This window comes from Pocillopora verrucosa, chromosome 4, assembly GCF_036669915.1.
Source record: "Pocillopora verrucosa isolate sample1 chromosome 4, ASM3666991v2, whole genome shotgun sequence".
Lineage (NCBI taxonomy): Eukaryota > Metazoa > Cnidaria > Anthozoa > Scleractinia > Pocilloporidae > Pocillopora > Pocillopora verrucosa.
This window is the reverse complement of record NC_089315.1, coordinates 13,946,136-13,964,737: the sequence shown is the minus strand read 5'-3', so window position 1 is coordinate 13,964,737 and position 18,602 is coordinate 13,946,136. Positions and strand designations below refer to the sequence as shown.

At 38.3% G+C, this 18,602-nt stretch overlaps 2 protein-coding genes across 2 annotated transcripts; both read left to right on the top strand.

Annotated features, from left to right (window-relative positions):
* Nucleotides 1-675: 675 nt before the first annotated feature.
* On the top strand, nt 676-7,554 carry LOC131772903 (uncharacterized). The gene is made up of 6 exons (XM_059088865.2): nt 676-903; nt 2,064-2,368; nt 3,188-3,359; nt 4,511-4,690; nt 5,362-5,538; nt 5,902-7,554. Exons 1-6 carry the CDS (start codon nt 843-845, stop codon nt 6,081-6,083), a joined length of 1,077 nt encoding a protein of 358 aa, XP_058944848.2. The 5' UTR covers nt 676-842; the 3' UTR covers nt 6,084-7,554.
* Nucleotides 7,555-8,601: 1,047 nt separating this feature from the next.
* On the top strand, nt 8,602-18,584 carry LOC131772897 (protein lev-9). Its single transcript, XM_059088859.2, has 13 exons — nt 8,602-8,988; nt 9,060-9,179; nt 10,130-10,303; nt 10,455-10,640; nt 11,303-11,488; nt 12,062-12,235; nt 13,040-13,219; nt 13,980-14,147; nt 14,232-14,411; nt 15,623-15,799; nt 16,476-16,780; nt 17,138-17,309; nt 17,859-18,584. The coding sequence occupies exons 1-13, from the start codon at nt 8,859-8,861 to the stop codon at nt 17,879-17,881; spliced, it is 2,175 nt and encodes a 724-aa protein (XP_058944842.2). The 5' UTR covers nt 8,602-8,858; the 3' UTR covers nt 17,882-18,584.
* Nucleotides 18,585-18,602: the final 18 nt, after the last annotated feature.

The window sequence follows — 18,602 nt, the reverse complement described above, 5'->3', positions numbered from 1 at the left end:
TTCTCTCTTTGAAACAAAGATAAACCAAAGAAACATTGGCCTAATCAGTTTATCAAGGCTCGTAATTTGCAATCTTTTAATCTTTTCTATTCATACCTTCCCCTTTCCTTGTCAGCTTTCAGCTTACAGACGTCATAAATGTCAGTTTCTTTGTACTCCAGACCTGGCAGAGTGTTCTTTTTTCAGTTTACAAACTTGTTTTACTTGACGCGACGTTAACCATCGTGAAGCAGCTACTTGAAATTGACTGTTGGCAGGTTTCCACGAAACAACTATAACGGTTATTTTTTTTTTTTGGCCTGGACTATTTCTCTCATTCGAGGATAATAGATTCAGAAAGCTTATTATCATTTACCCATCCCCTCCCAGCTTACGTTGAAATATCCTAAATAAAGTTAAACCGTTTGCGTCATTGATTTTTTCGTCGTGTTAGTTCTTGGACAATTGTCAATTGAATGCGGACTAAGCAAACTAAATACCAGCGTTGAATTTTGCCTAAATGCTTAGAAGCTTTGATAAAATAAAGTATTATAGCCGAGAACTTCCATACATAATACTACAACAATTACCAAACACACAGCGCGGGGATCTGATTATCAAAGCACATTGTAAAAATAGCTCGACTGAGCAAGCTTGGACTTGCACAACCCATAAGGAACTTTTTGGTTGAATATGTCAGCTGCTACGTGACTGATCTCGCCGAGAGTAACCTCATACTGAGCGAGCAAAACAACCGTTTCAGGTCCTTCGTTGAAGGCCGCTTTTCATTTATGGTCTTGTTCTAGTTACTTCAACCCTTCTCCAGAAGAGTGTTCATCCATTTTGCGAGCAGACCCAATATAATGAAGATCCTACTTACCGCGTGTGTCATATGGATTGTGTCGAACGCTCGCGACGTTGAAGGTTAGCCAAATTTCATTTCTGGTCGAATCGCATTCCACTGTTTACTTTTATCAAAATATTATTTCATGATTGGTTCTACCCCACTGAATAAGAAATCCTCACGGCCCTAAACATTTTTCAAACAGACTACCTGTTATATTTTGATAAAAGTCACTGAGGGACTCATCGTATTGATGTGGCTGCTGTTATAAGCAATAGCCACACGTAAGCTGTCGTAAGACGTTTCTGCGTTGGTGGTATACATCATAGCTTGTTTTGATATTTGTATTTTCCCCATGCAACGCTCTTTGTCAGCGTAATTTTAATTTTTTTTTCAATAATAGTCCTAAGATCTATTTAATCAAAAATCTAAATGAAATAAAAAAAACTTAGACTGCGCTCTCTATTTATCTTTTTTCGTGTTTTCCGCAAAGGAAACAGGAGACGCTAACTTATAAAGGACGTCTGTGCAAAGATAGCAACGAAAGCCATTAATATACTAATATTTCAAATCATCAAACAGGAAGTTTAAAAGATAGGAAAGTCAAGCAGACGTGAGAGATTGAGCCTAAACAATGTATCTGCACTAATCAAATTTTTAGTCCAGTTTCTTCCCCATGCGGTAATTTCTAGCTATATTTATATGTGAGACATTGGCCTAAGTCTCATCGATAATCTATCTGTGAGATAGCTTTCGGTATTAAAGGTCAAGTGTTGAAACTGACTGATACTTGAAGTATTTGTTTTGTTTAGCAACACGCAAGGAAGTTTATATTACTTATTACCCCCTGAGCGTTGTCGGAAGATTTTCGTTAATTTGGTTCCATATGTTTCATGTTCGGACAGAACTCCTGTGAGACTGAAATGAAAGGATGAATCATGGAATTTTTTATTTCTTTTGCGTGGTCGGCGGACAACTCCCTGGACAATTAACATAAAAGAAAGGAAAAATTAAACTCCGCGGTTTTTCACCTTACAAATTTGAATTTTTCGTTGAACTTGTCAAGTGCCGTAGTCAGATCCCTGAGATCCTTGTCAGTGTATGCTGCCACTTCTGTACAAATTAGGACGCATTTGTTCGCTGATATGATTCGCCTCGAACATCCCAACTATAATGCGAACAAAGGCGTTTATCCCGCGCGAGGTGCTTAACGCTAAAATTCGACTCTGTTCTCTGAAAGGTGCGTGCAATGCAAGCCTGGGAATGCAGAACAAGAAAATTCAGGACAGCAGCATCACAGCATCGTCGCAATTAAGTATAAACCACGTCCCTTCCCTTGCTCGACTGGACGGTGTGCAAGGGGCCTGGTGCTCGGCTCCGACCGACAATCTGCCCTACATAGAAATACTGCTGAGCGAGGAAAAGTTTCTTACTTTGATTAAGACGCAGGGAAGCAAAAAGGACTTAAGATGGGCAACGAAGTACGAAATTCGATACCAGAAGGATGGAAAATGGATCGTTTACAGGAGAACGGACGGAACTCAGGTTAGTAATAAACAAACAAATCCTGTGTCGGATCCATATCGCTTGCACCGACATCCGAATATCGGCATTCTGCAAGCAAAATGAACATTGCACGCACAATGTATTATGCATGCCCAAAGAAGATGCACGTAACACGGTTGGTGTGCCGAACGCAATTATTCATAAGTTTCTACTATGTACTGAAAGACCCCCACCCTGCCCCACTCCTCCTCCCTTAATTACATAAATCTGAGTTACTACGCTCGAGGAACCAAAGAAGAATGAAAAAAAAAGTTATTCCTTTGATGGGACAGTTATCGTTTATTACCTGTGGAAGGGCGGGGGCGGGTAGAATTGGGGAGACTCATATGGTTTTCAGGGAGCGAAGGGAGGATGAGTCGACTCCAAAAAAGTAAAGAAGAGAGGGCTGTGGTAAATTGACTGCCAATTTACCCCTAGTGAGAAGGGATATAAGAATATTTCAGAACCTTATGGGGGAATGCAGAACTTTATGGGGGAATCAGGTAGATTTTCGCGTAACACAAGCAAAGTCCTCCTACTAGTCCCCTCCCCCTTCCCAAAAAAAAAATAGTAACAATAGATAAAATAAAAATAAAATAAAACAAGGCAGGAATCAGCCCTTAATTACATTAAGAAAAAAAATACCAAAAGGAGAGGGGCTGGACCGAGAGATTAATATCAGCGATAAAATAACGACATCAAGCGAGTGTGATTTACCTTTGAACTGGGTCTCGCATCTTTTTGGTAACCATGACGTTTTGATAAAGTTTATGAATAAAAAAATATTATCGTTTCTTACTTTTATCTTTCGACGTACAGACATTTGATGGAAATGTTGGCATAGCCTCCGTAAACGGTATTGCACTCCAACCTCAAATTAGAACACGTTCGGTTCGTATCTACCCAAAGTTTCCACTTTCTTTGGATGGTGATGCATCTCTGGCAAATGTTTCCTGTCTCCGCCTGGAATTATATGGCTGCTCTGCCCCTGGTTAGTTATATACTAAATTTCAACTTGTCTTTCCAATTAAGTCTGTGAGTGATTTAAATTTTCCATCACATATTAGGAGTGTGTTTCGTTGGTATAACTCAGATCTGTATGAGTGATCCAAGATTACTCAGATAATTGCAATTGAAAGAAGTTGATGAATCCTGTTTTTCGAGTAACTTCACTGGCTTACTTGGTTAGCTCATGATGGTTATGATACTTTAGCGGAACACAAACAGAAACAAAGTTCCCATTAGAATTATGTGCCTGTTAACACATATTTGAAGTTCAGTGACTCCTTTGCGCGCCTTAAATAGGGGCTAATACCAAATGGCGTTCTGAGTACGAGAAAGCAAGATTTCCTGGACTCTCTCTATATGGCGCTCTTTTTTCAACCCTCTCTGTCGGGCGCGGGAGGAGGAGTTTTAAGGCGTTGGATAGGAGGAATTTAATGAGTGCGGATGTGGCGATATTTAATTTTAATTGATTTTGCTTTTTTCTGTGCTTTTGTTTATTTGTTTGTTTGTTTGTCTCTTTTTTGGTGGAGTGTGATAAAAGCTACGATTGATTTGAATGAAACCTTTAAAGGTTAGACAAACAAGAAAGAAAGAATAACCTTAATAAACATAAGGATGGTTTAAGGATAAGTATAGGTAATCACATGAGGCCAAGTACTATTAAGGATTAATTGCACGAGAGTTTTCAAAATTTTCCAAAATTGCCCGAGTCGCGAAGCGACGAGGGCAATTTGGAAAATTTTGAAAACTCAAGTGCAATTAATCCTTAATAGTACGAGGTCTCATGGGATTACTTGTTTATCAATAAAGGGCAAGATTTATACGAAGGAAAATCACGCGCGCACGGATTAGCCAATCATTAACAGGTAATCATGCCCTCTCTTGATTACTAAAAATGCCCTCGATTAAGAAAAAAATGCCCTCTCTCTCAACCAATCAGCGCTCAGTAATTTTACCCTTTATTGATAAAGAGGATTAACGAATACTGGAAATAGAATCTAAAATAAATTTTTCACGATGCACAAGTTTTGACTGGGTTGTAACTTCTTTCAAGGCGAATCCTTTCAACTGTCAGACTATTCTCGTGTCAACAACGTCATAATCTCTGAACACCTAATTTCTTTTCTTTTTTTTTAGTTGATGGCTCATGGGGAACGTGGACTCCTTGGTGGCCATGCAGTGTGACCTGTGGACGTGGAAAGCGGTCACGTGAACGATTTTGCGACTCGCCAATGCCTACCAATGGTGGTGCACCGTGCAACGAGAGTGAAAGAACTGAAGACGAATATTGTAGATTACAAAAGTGCATTAAACCAGGTGAGCCAATATTGACTAAAAGTAACATTTTATTTCCAGTGTTTAATGACTTCTTTACTACTTAAGGGCAAAGGACTGAGGTGTAGATTGTGATTAGCCTGCGCTCTGCCGAGAATTAGTTTTTGACAAACCTAAAGACTAGGAAGGCGACTTACCGGAATTTTATACTGTTTGGTGGTTATCTTCAACTTCAACGATACTAAGAAATAAGTAGTGTGCATGACTAGCCCTTTTCGTTCTTAAGGTAATGCATATAAATGTATACAAAGGTCCCTCATGGCGTGAGAAGCCGTCTAACGATATTGATCAATACCATATAAGAAGATTTATCAAATGATTGGTAAATTTAGTCAGGCTGGCCTCCTCGTGTCTTTTTTCTTTTCTATCTTCGTTCCACGTTCGATCGATGAAGTTAAGTCCTGCTGGAAAACTTCCAACCCCCAGAAGTCTCCGTATTGTAAAGATGTCTCTTCACAAATGTAATCAAACCTTACTTTTTTGAGAATCAAGGTTTCGAGGTTCAACCCTCAAAAGTCTCCGTACTGTGAAGATGTCTCTTCACAAATGTAATAAAACCTTACTTTGTTGAAGAATCAAGGTTTCGTTGCGCTTCACAAATGGTGTGAAATTATGATATCTTTTCTAATTCAGTATGTTGTCTTATTTCAAAGCTGTCGACGGAGGCTGGGGCAATTGGGGTCCTTGGTCAGAATGTAGCTTGACGTGTGGAATTGGATTGCGGGCACGTGAAAGGAAATGTGATTCACCTGAACCAAGGAATGGGGGAGTGCCGTGTGACAAGGCAGAGCGAATGCAACAGAGATTCTGTAGGGAAGCCACTTGCGGAGGTCTGCCAAGCGTCACACGTTTGATAATCGATTCAAGAATTTAATCAGAGCGTATTTTTCTGTTGGTTACTTAGGCTCTGGACTGACTCGCTGAGAAACTGAATTACAGATCTGTCTGACTAAAAAGGTTGACGGGTTGATTAAGAACCGATTATCTGCTCAAGTGGCTAACTGACTGACTGTCTAAACCACTGCAAGAGTTGGACTAATTATCAACAGACTGACTGACAACCCGCTGGAAAGTTTGTCCGGAATTTTGATTTCCTGTTACCCTTTCATGTCTTAGATTTGTGTTTTCCTGTCCGATGTCTTTAAATCTGGGAGTATTATTGTTAATTTTTTTTTTTTTGGTACTCCTTGCAGGCAATGACGTGGGATTTTCTGGCTCAGGTTATGGCTGGGAAACTTCTTTAGATACTTCGGGATTTTTTGAAGAAGAAAATGGTTGGAAAGTATGTTGCAGAACTAAATCTGGTGAAGAGAAACACCACCAGGGACTCAGCGATGACGAGGACTTCACGGTTAAGTCAAGTCTTGATGATTAAGTCTTCGCCACGAACTTGGAAGGGTGTCAACAGCTTAACTGTCCAGAACAGACAATAACATCGAGCTTTTAGACCTTCAGATTGCGCTTAAAGCACTAAAACCTTTTTTTTTTTATCGTTTTAGAGGATTAACCGTCTAGCAGTTCACAGTATCTAGAAGCTGTTTCTTCACTAAAAACCAAGACACCTGATGTTAATGTTTGACAATTGCGAATACGTCCAAATAAGAAAAGTCATATGCAAAGGTTGCTACATCCTAATTAAATGCGTAACTTCGTTCAGTATTCTTTTGTAAAAGATAAACTATAGTTCATAACTGATCTAGCAAAATTCATGATTACTTAGCTACCGTTGTGGATGTATTCATTACTAAATTCAATACCGAAGTCGATACTGTCTTTTTTCTGTACAATAATCATGTGCGGAAACTAATGAAGCCACTTATTAATAATAAAGCAGCAATTTATTTCAATTTAGATGAAATAATTGCGTTAGTTCGGAAGCGAATCATCGACTTAAGAATCGTTCAAATCCTCTCCATCATAATACGCAGATCAGAGATAAGCTATTGACTGCAGTTCAGCGAAATATGGTTCTCAAATTGAAACTGCATACTGATTTTATCGACTGGATGAGCAAATGAGAAAGATAAGATAAGCTATAGTTGATAACTGATCTGGCAAAATTAATGATTACCTAGCAACCTTTGTGGATGTATTCATTTCTATATTCAATACCGACGTCGATACGGTCTTTTTTCAGTACCATAATCATGGGCGGAAACAAATGAAGCCAATTATTAATAATAAAGCAGCAATTTATTTCAATTAAGAATAAATTATGCACGGCCAAAAGTCCTAAGGACTCCCAACTGCAAACAAAGTTTAGAATAAATATAACTTATATATATAAATATAAATATAAATTATATAGAATAATATAACATTCGTAATCCAGATGAGCGTGTTCGTGGTTCGAGTAGTGAGCCATTTATTCGCCGAGTGTGTTAATGTTAATTATTTTTATTTGAGCTTTACTATTATTGCAGCATTTTCTCTTCTTTTCCTCAAGAGTTCTAGTCAGTTAATTTAGTCTAAAATGATTGATAATTTGCACCTTTTGTCGTTATCAATCCATCTTCAGCCCGGGAGAAACTGTGAGCATGAATTCACTTGTGCATCGCTCCTTAAGCCTGAGACGATTTCACGATGTCAATTTCGCAAAAAACCTTGAGCATGGTGAAAAGTTTATCGGTGGATTTTACTTCAAATTTCATGGTGATTCAAACAAAGACTTACGCTTCCTGTGTATCAACATTACTTAAATTTATTTCTGATAAATCAGCGGCGAAAAAGCGATGATCTCTCTCCATAATCGTTTTTGTTTTACCTTGAAACAATCCTTCGCCATACAGTTGCAATGTTCGCCCCGTGGCGATCCCAGAAATCTTTGCAAAATAAAAGGATCCTGTTACTGGCAACTCATTCATTTGGTCTGTAATCATACGAGTGATTAACAAAATCGGACGACCACGAAGCGGCGATCACAGATGTCCGATTACAGCCAACTGTCCGATTACACTGTCCGATTACAACTGTACAAAATGATTTGTGAAAAATGAAGCTACGGATGCAACAATAATATTTGAGGAATTTGTAATGATTATCATGAGGAACAACGCCATCAAACCTTCCGTTGGAAAAATGCACTTCTACAAAAAGATATAGGCTCCTGATCATATAACTATTTTGTTCCTTATATCGTATCAACAAATCAAAAGGACGGCGAATACCCCAATTTCTAATTTCACATCTTTTTTTGTAGACCTCAGACGTGAAAACTTACCAAAGGTAAAACAAGGGCGTTCTAGCTTCAGCAATGGCAGCTACTTTCGCAAAGTGGTGACATATAAGAGTAAGAAACCGTGTATACTCCGCGGCTCAGAAACACGAACTAGAATAGATTTCGTTTACAAAATACGGCTCAGGGCCAGTATTGTTGGCTTGTTAGCTCAGTTGGTTGAGCGCTACACCGGTATCGCAGAAGTCATGGGTTCAAATCCCGTACGGGCCTGAATTTTTTTAGGTCCTATTTTCAACTACCAGTTCAGTAGTGTTCTTAGCTGCGAAGATCTCTTAAATTCGTTTCTTCAGCGCAGTGCAAATATATGAATTTCATATATCGAAAATCATTATTCATCACTTGGATGGTTTATTTGGACCCAACATATTCTCCAGCTCCCAGTTGGCTTGTTAGCTCAGTCGGTACAGCGCTGCACCGGTATCGCAGAGGTCATGGGTTCAAATCCCGTACGGGCCTGAATTTTTTCAGGTCCTATTTTCAACTACTAGTTCAGTAGTGTTCTTAGCTGCGAGGATCGTAGAATTCAGCTTCTCGACCCTTAAGCGATTTCGGTATTTTCCCCTCCACGCGCGTTACCTTTGCCTGTGTCAACTAAGTCATCACGGTCACGCGTGACCGTGATGACTCTCCTTGCGTGCCGCCAAATCTTGCCCCAGAGGGATGGCTAACGTTTTATAGAAGTTTACGGTGAGGTTCTGTCGAAACTCGCTGACTCCCATATCACGACTAGCACTCTTTAGCTGCTTGTGTACATAATTATTCCCCCTCCTCTCTCATTTTTTTCCCGACAACTGCCGCAGCTTATCAGACATATCTAGCTGTGAAAGAACATAGCCATTTCTTAGTAATAATATCATTTCCGGTTGAGTTGACCGTAACTTGAGGAACTCATTTTGTCGAAGCGTTTTAGTGATGCGTTGGAACGGAGGCTATAAACGTGTAGAATTCGAATCGATATATATAACAATGTGGAAAACACTTCTCTTGGGGGCGATTTTCCTTTGCTGTTATCCAGTCATTGAGGGCAAACCAAGGCAGAGTGGTAAATATGCGTTCATTAGATACTCTAAGATCCTCACAGTTTCTTCTTAATCGACTTCCTCGTTTTCATAGGCTGCCCCAGAACAAATAAGGTACGATTCTGTGGCAAGACCTGCTCGACTGACGGAGATTGCCGAGGAAATAGAACATGTTTATGTGATGGAGACTGTGGAATGATTTGCGTTAAAAACAGTGAGTGGATATGATATGATCATGCGAAGATTTCTAGAAATCAAACGAAAAATTTAAAGCAAGGATATATGAACATGTCTTGTTTCTTGGCTGGACTTTAACGAGATTACATGGAATATATTCACGTAGGCGCTTTTTGAGAGAAGTACACACATGTAGAAATTAGAGTACTCTGTCTAGAGAACATATCTTTACGATTATACGACATATACAGAATTATCTATTATAATTACGGAACTGTAATGTATTCAGAGATAACAGCAAGATTTCTCTCAAACATCACAAAAAAACAAACAGGAAACACGACGAAGATTACGTTTAATACGTTTTAATATAATCGTTTAATTCATTTTCCATTATGCTAAGAGAGTAGTTCTATGTGTTCTAATCAAACGTGTCTATCAACAAGGACTCTTGATAAGACATTATTTTCCCCGTTTGCGTCACGCAATTTGATAACCAAGATTTTTCGTGATGAGTCAGCCACCGGCGTGACTCGACGAAAGTGACGTAGAAATTCCTATTACGTTTTAGGCGAGGCATGATATCTTAATCAACAGATAACTACCCCACTTTTTGCCACCTGGATACAGTTACCTATACTTAGTTCTTCAGATAATTCTGTGGATATATTAAAGGAAGAATCACTGTATATGCTCTCAACGCTTTATTCGAGGTGAGATTACTAAGCTCGATAGTTTACACTTGCAAGCCTTACTGAATCAGGCCTACCCGCTCGTGTGAGAGCATTGTTACCCCAGGGTTTATAGCTGGGGTTTTACAGATAGTGGCTGGTAAGAACTACGCCATCAAACCTTCCAATGGAAAAATGCACGTCGAGAAAAAGATATAGGCTCCTGATCATATAATAATTTTGTTCTTTGTATCGTATCAACGAAGAAAGAGGACGACGAATGCCCAAATTTCGAATTTCCCTTTTTTTCTTGTAGACCTCAGATGTGAAAACTTACCAAAGGTAAAAAATGGTCGTTCTAGCTTCAGCAACGGCAGCTACTTTCGCAGCGTGGTGACATATGAGTGTAAGAAAGGGTATAGACTCCGCGGCTCGGTAGAACGAACTTGTAGAGCCACAGGAAAATGGGATGGAGCGAAAGCGAGATGCAGTAAGTATTATGCATCAAATTCAATACGTGTTCCAACAATTTATCAATCCGACCGTCCTTCCGATTATGTAGCCATACACATTTAAATAGTTTACAATTCAGTTCTTTAATCACCGACATAAATATTGGATCATTTCTTCGCTCTTGACAGGAACCTTGTGTCAGAATCCAGGACACATCTCTTTTGGAAACAGACGAATTGAACATATTAAGGGTGTTAAGTATATTCATTTCTGGTGTTTTGATGAAGACATGTTCAAAATGGTAGGAACTCCTCGAATACGGTGCCAGGAAAACGGACAATGGAGTGCTCCAAAGCCAAAATGCATTCATTCACGTGAGTAATTCATTCGGGATTCATTCCTCATACTTAACTATGCTTGGTCGTCAAATGAACCGCTGAAATAAATAAATCGCGGTCGTTGGTGAGTTTAAAGATCAAATTAACTTTGATTTACTTAATTTTTTTTATAATTCGCAAGTCGCAATCACGATTCATGCAAATATTTCGGTTTAGCGATAAGACGGCTGAACAATCTGAAGGTATGCAGACGGAAAGAAGTAAAATTTTTGCCTTTTGCTGTAAACGACATGCTTAACCTCTCTGCTGGCGGCCTCTAGTTGTCCTAGTTGATGGAAAAATGTAGCCTTTATGAACATGATATCAAAAGAAATCGGTGCAAGGGAAAATATGAACCAGGAGTTCCAGGGCAGCTAAATTTTCTCGATCTGTCCATTTCTTGACTATATCTTGTAATTACGACTTGGATAGAAACTCAAATTTTTACTCAGTTCTCTAATTTTTTTCTTTCACCAGCTCCGTTTTGGTTTTTCCTTTCCCTGTTCTATAATTTGTTTCCGTGGTTTTTGTTTGAATGTCACTTTGCAAATACTTTTGGTTGCGACTTTTAAGACAATAGCCCCATATCCTGAAAACAAATAAGTTTGAATCTCTTTGAAAGATAGCATCATGTGTTCTTAAATTATAATTCTGTGTAGCTCCCTTATGTGACAAGCCGAACATCCCAGACGAAGCTGCTGTTATCTACCCTTGGTCAATGGATAGGGAATTCAAATACGGTGACAGAGTGCTATTGAAATGCAAGGAAGGATATTTTAAGTCAGGACTTGGTGTTTACCAATGTAAGAAAGGCAACAGGTGGAGTGGAGGCATCACCTGCTCACGTGAGTTTAGTCTGTTTAGAGTTACAGTGCATACTCAATCTGTGCTGACTCGCCAAACTCAGTCACTAAGATATCTAAAAACAAACGCCAGATCTTTGGGTCATAACTGAGCGATACACGAGTTACGCGTTTTCACTTGGCACTGATGCACATGCATGGTTTTAAGTGCATTCCAGCTTAGAAAAACAAATAACAAGGAAAAGAAAAGGAAAGATCGACTCTCTTTTCTTTACGCTATAGGTTACAAGAAAGACGGAAAATTGTTGGTTTAGATGTCCATCTTTTCGTTGAACAGGGCTGTACTCTTTGGAAATTTAACCTTCCTAAAGCGTTGAAAAATTCCTATAGTAAGATCACGCTGGATTTTTTTTCACATTTTTGCTCCCTGGTATTCTTCATTTGATTTCCCCAGCGTTGTGTCTGTGGCAAAACCACCCAGCAATTTAACTCAAAATGGATCTTGCTCAAAATAATATTGCACATCGTGAAAAAGAAACACACGGTTGTATGATGGAAATCGAAAATCATTTACAGAAATCAGTACTTGCCTAAGATTTTTATTAATTTCATCAGCTAAAAACTGTGGCCGCCCAAACGATATCCCTAACGGAAAGATCATAGGATACGTATATTCCTTTAAAGAAAAGATCAGATACGAGTGCAATGAAGGCTACAATCTTAAAGGACCATCTTATAGAACATGCCAGGCTAACGAGAAATGGGGCGATAAAGACCCTATTTGTGAAGGTAAGATATTCGATAATATAAATATTGAGATCATTTCGTACGTGTTTGTTATTAGTCATGTAAGTATTACAGTTTTGTGTGGAAGATATATTTTTTTTCAAATTTACTATTGCTTTCCCACAAATTAAACACAGGCGAGAGCGATGCATGTGAACATGGATTTGAAAGTCACGTTTTGGAATAGCGGATCAACCACTAGTCCTTAGAGAAAAATCTCACTGTGAACGTAGATTCTACTTTGAAATAAATCTTATTTTCGTTTCATTTATTTAATTAAGGCAACAAGGAACGCGTAAATTTTTATGTTACATTTTCTCGGAAATCTCCTAAGAATTATTTTGTAGCTGCCTTATACATTTATTAGTCTAGTGTTAGCAGTTAAACAGCAATTTTAGGTGAGTGAAGATTAGAATAGTTTATGGCAATTGACGAAAGAGTCATAGACTGTTTTAAACGCACGAGAAACGAAATACGCATTCAAAAAGAAAAAAAAAATTAGTAGGTAAAGAAAAAGTCTGCACTAAAGCCAAGAGGCCTGTTGGAGCTTATCCCGCTTTCTATAGTATGAAGCGACTGGGAACATTACTACTCCCGCTTGGATGCAATATACCAGTTGATCACAAGGTTACCCCCAAAATTCGCCGATGCTCATTTATAATCCTGGGTATGAGGAACATTGTTAAAAGAAAAGTGTTTTGTCCAAAAACATGCACAGCGGAGTCAAGGCCATCGCGTCTCCCACATTTAGAAAATAACATCTAATATTATATGTCATTCTTGTTTGTTGTTGTTTTCTTTCGGAAGTTGTGGATTGTGGCCCCTTACAAAAGCCAGATCATGGAGATATAATAGAGCAAGTAGCGTTTACCTATGGAAATAGAATAGTGTTCGACTGCACAGAGACGGGTTATGAAATGAAAGGATCAAGAGTAAGGACATGCTTAGGTGATGGAACATGGAGTGGCTCTCTTACAACATGCGAAGGTACGTAAGAGAAAATTGATCAGTTAAAGAAGTCACGTATAGAATATTTCAATAATAGCATTTGCTATGCTACAGAATTTTAACCTTACTAAATGTAAATAGAAAAAAACTCAAGAAACAGTGATAAATAAATTTAAACAGAAAAAATGAAAAAGACTGTTTTCATTGTTCGAAAGGCTTGATGACTGAAATTCTTATGTGGCAGCCCAAATCATTTCAATGTCGTACCAGATAAAGTTTCACGGTTAAGATGGCATATGTGCAAAAAGATTTAGAACTCTCTGGAGCAATTGCAAAGGAAAACAGCAATCTGATTTGGAGACGGAAAAATTCAAGATTCAAGTCAAGCGTTGGAATGGGGTGCGTTAGCACACTGATTGTAAACCTTTGTGAAGGAAAAGAAGAATGCACTCATAGACTTTTTCGATTAATGACAATTTTAACAGAGTAACGAAAAATCAAGAAGTACTATATAACTTAATGTTAGCTGTAGGCATGAAAAGCTTTAACGCTTTAACCCGTGGGAGTAAACTGAAATAAAAATGAGTAATATAGAGAACACAATTTTCCCAGTGATTAAACCGACGCTGACCTATAAATATCACAGTTCTTGTCCAGTTCTTGGAAAATGTCTTTATTGCTCACTGCCACATGGTAACTAATAAAAAGACAATAATTCCCATTAAAATGTAAGGCAAAGAGCAATTTAATGATTGCCTTAAAGCTAAAATTAGTAATTCTTACATGTTTGACTCCATAGCACCATGTGCTAGGCCCACCATACCTGTGAATGGCAAAATAGTTGGAAATATCTTCAGTCATGGAAAATCTGTAAACTTTTACTGTGATTCTGGCTATAAAAGAGTTGGCGCCCGTTCGATTAAATGCGATGATGGTAAATGGGATAAGCCGTCTCCAGTCTGCAAAGGTTAGAAATGTGTTTTTTTCGCAACTTCATGCATTCACTTGCATTCGTGATGACTTAACCAACGTTCTCTTTATGATTAATCAGGCATTTGCTCAACACCGAGAGATCCACAGAACGGAAAATTGCATCAGAAGGTGCCCCCAGAACGTTTCCTTGACGGAGATGAAGCAAAATTCTTTTGCAACAGCGGTTATGACTTGATTGGTAAAAAGAAACTTCGTTGTGTTGGAAAAGTGTGGGATTCCAGCGAGCCTGAATGTAAAGGTGAGTGTTCCAGCTCTTCTGAAAAAAAGGTGCCCTTGAGAAATATTTTTGTTGTAATGACTAGACTAGCGACCGCCTAAATTAATAGCTTTTTAGCTTTCCTTGCCCCACTCAGTAGGCAATGGTGGGACCTTAAACACAACTCGTGGGTAACATTTTCCTGTAATAAAAAATATCAGCTTGAGGGAAAAGGACAAATACAATGCAAAGATGGCGTTTGGAGTGGTAACCGTCCTAAATGTGTCGGTAAGAAAATTCGAATAAGATGTTCGTTTGAGTTTTAATTCATATGGAAAAGAAATTCCGAGCGATATCAGTTGTTTTGTTTTTACGTAGAAATTGTATCTCTCTTTTATCTTTTGGTCTTCTCCAAAGTGTGGTTATAGCGTTGTACATTGTAGATGTATCGTGACAGCCCCATCCTGTGCTTGCTTTTAAAGTTCTTCTCCTTTCTTTTTTGATCTTTGAAACCTTTTGTTTTGTCCCCTACCTACTTTACTAATACAGCCATGTGTCCAGATCCTGGTAAACCATTGAATGGCAAACGCTACGGCAACAATTTCGAGAAAGGTAGCATAATAAATTTTACGTGCAACACAGACCACGAGTTAATAGGAAACAATACTATACTACCTTTTTTAGACTTTACTGTTACACGCTGTAGTATAATATTGGAATAAATGAATTATAGGTATAGGGCATGCAATTTAACCTAAAACAAAACCTTGTCTCTGAGTCTAAGAACTAAACTGAACGTTGGTGATTTGCGTTCTATGTAATTCCCAATTTAGACCTCCTCCATAACAGCAGGCTTGATTACTGTTCCTTTATATGCATTATTAGAGCCTTCCTGACCTCGCTTTTGAAAGAAAATTCGATTGTCCTGACGAATGTTAACGAGACCAACAGGAGTGGGCTAATTAACATGTATACAAACGGATAAAATGCTTAGCCAAAAGGTATAACAGAAAGATTAAGAGAGACGTAAGCAAGCAAGCCTTGATTTTTATTCCAAAAAGACAGTCCGAAATTCGAAACTCCCATCTTGTCTATTGCAACTGAGCCAGAAATATGATTATCGGATTTGGATGCTTCCGTCCCGAATTCGCATGCACTCTACCCCGGCGCCGTCCGATTTGGAACAGATGGCTTTCAATGGGATTCAAAGATTCTTCTTTAGATTGATCATCTTTTCTTGTTAATTTTTTTAGTGCAAGACTGCAAACCCCCAACTATTCCTATAAACGCGAGGATTTCAAATCCGAGCAATAAATACCATTCTGGTTATAAAGTCACATTCAAATGTAATGAAGGTTACAACCAAGAAGGGATGGCGACTCAAATGTGTTTCCTCGGTTCGTGGACCGTGCTGCCTTTCAAATGTACAGGTAGGTCATTTCCGTACAGTCTGGTAGTCATCCTCAAGGCTTATCTCTACAAACCACAAAACGAAGTATGTTTTGGAGTCTTTCAAAGGCGACGTCAACCTCAAAACAATTAACAAAACCTCAATTAATTTTCCATAGCAAAAGCATAAAATTTAAGATTAAAAATAAGCTTCTTAGTTTCAGAGCTCGACCACACATTGTGCGCGTTGTTATGATCATCTCTCTAAATAAAAGTATTCGATAACAAATTAAAAAGGGGTAGAAGATGGCAGTTTTTTATTTGTTGAATGAATGCTTAAAATAGTTTAACGAACGTGACTACGAACGCGTGGGGGTGAGCCAGAAAATCAGTTTGTAAGTTTCAAAACTTATTGTCAGGTTTCTCCCAGCAAAGTTTACTCTGTTTTATCCTATAAGCGTCACCTTGGTGCATTTTGGCATATAGGCATAAGGGAAGGAAAGATTAAATTCGGCGGCGTTTGTCCTTAGAAATTTGAATGTTTCGTTGAACCTGCCAAGTGTCATGGTCAGATCCCTGAGGTCCCTGTCAGTGTATGCTGCCACTTCTGTATAAATTGGGACACATCTGTTCATTGATATGGATTCGCCTCGAACATCCGAACTCTGATGCAAACAAAGGCGTTTAACGCTGAAATTCGGCTCTTTCCTTTGAAAGGTGCGTGCAATGCCGTCCTGGGAATGCACAACAAGAAAATTCAAGACAGCAGCATCACAGCATCGTCGCAATTAAGTCTAAACCATGTTCCTTCCCTTGCGCGCCTTGACAGTGTGCAGGGGGCCTGGTGCTCGGCTCCGACCGACAATCTGCCCTACATAGAAATACTGCTTAGCGAGGAAAAGTTTCTTACTTTGATTAAGACGCAGGGAAGCAAAAAGGACTTAAGATGGGCAACGAAGTACGAAATTCAATACCAGAAGGATGGACAATGGATCGTTTACAGGAAAACGGACGGAACCCGGGTTAGTAATAAACAAACAAATCCTGTCTGTTATTCCATCCGAATATCGGTATTCTGCAAGCACAATGAATAATGCACGCACAATGCAATATGCATGCCCAAAGAAGCACATACGGTTCGAGTGACAAACGCAATTATTCACAAGTTTCTACTATGTACTGAAAGACCTCCTCCCCCCTGCCCCACTCTCTCCTCCCTCACTCACCTAAAGCTGAGTTACTACGCGACAAAATAACGACATTAAGGGAGTCTGATTTATCTTTGAACTGGGTCTCACATATTTTTAGTAATCGAGACGTTGTGATGAATTTTATGAATAAGAAATATTATCGTGTTTTACTCTTATCTTTCGACACAGACATTTGATGGAAATGTCGGCGTAACATCCTTAAACGCTATTGCGCTCCAACCTCGAATTAGAACACGTTCAGTCCGTATCTACCCAAAGTTTCCATTATCTTTGGATGGCGATGCGTCTCTTATGAATGTTTCCTGTCTCCGACTGGAATTATACGGCTGCTCTGCCCCTGGTTAGTTACTAAATTTCAACTTGTCTTACCAATTAAGTCTTTGAGTAATTGAAATTTTTCTGTCACATATTAGGAGTGTGATTCGTTGATATAACTCAGATCTGTATGGGTGATCCAAGATTACTCAGATAATGACAATTGAAAGAAAGATGAATCCCGTTTTTTGAGTAACTTCACCTTACTGGCTTACTTGGTTAGCTCATAATGGTTATGATACTTTAGTGGAATACAAACAGAAACAAAGTTTCTATAGAATTATAGGCTTGTTTACGCATATTTGAAGTTTAGTGCCTCCTTTGCGCGCATTAAATAGGGGCTAATACCAGATGGTGCTCTGGGCGTGAGCAAGCAAGTTTTCCTGGCCTCTCTATATGGCACCCTTTGTTCAACCTCCTAAATTGGGCGCGGGAGGAAGACTTTCTAGGAGTTGAACACGTCTTGACTGAGCAATAACTTCTTCCAAGGCGAATCCTTTCAACTGTCAGATTATTCTCAACAATGTCAACAATGTCACGATCTCTGAACATCTAATTTCTTTCTTTTTTTCAGTTTATGGCTCGTGGGGCGCGTGAGTAGTATAGAAAGTTGGCGTTGCGAGATCAATTTGAAAATGACCTCGAAGTCAACTCATTACTACGTAAAATTTGATAGAAACTATTTTAAAAACCCCAAAAAGTGATACTTTATGCATAAGAAAATTTTCAATCATGATTCTTGTAAAAAAAAATAAAATTATAGTTTCCAAAAAAAATCTTTACGAAAAAAGAAACATCTGTGATATTATTTTACGAAATCACAAAAAAAAACCAGAGAAATGTCAAACGATACATCTCGTTCTTCTATGTCATTTTTTTTACATAAAATTAATGTCATTTTGTAGGATCCATTGTAATTTAGAAATTCATAATGAAATAAAAATGATGACTGCCTTACATGCCCTTTTGGTAACTTTAAAATAGAAGAGTATGTAAATAATAATAAGGAAGAACCATGTTGTTATAGGATAGAAATTATTCATGACAATGACACACGTTTATGCTCGAGTTGTGGTTTAGTTCATGGAAATAAAAGAGCAGAGTAGTATATGAATTATCGTGAAAATCGATATAAGATTCATAACAATTATATATACAACCGAAAATGTCGTATCAATGAGGTCATTTTTATATTAATATTTAAATGGATAATAAAATCAGATGGAAAATACACCTTTTTCAGGAAATAGATAAAATCATGAAAGAAAATAATTAGATATATCAGATTATGATAATGAAATAATTTTTGCTAATATCG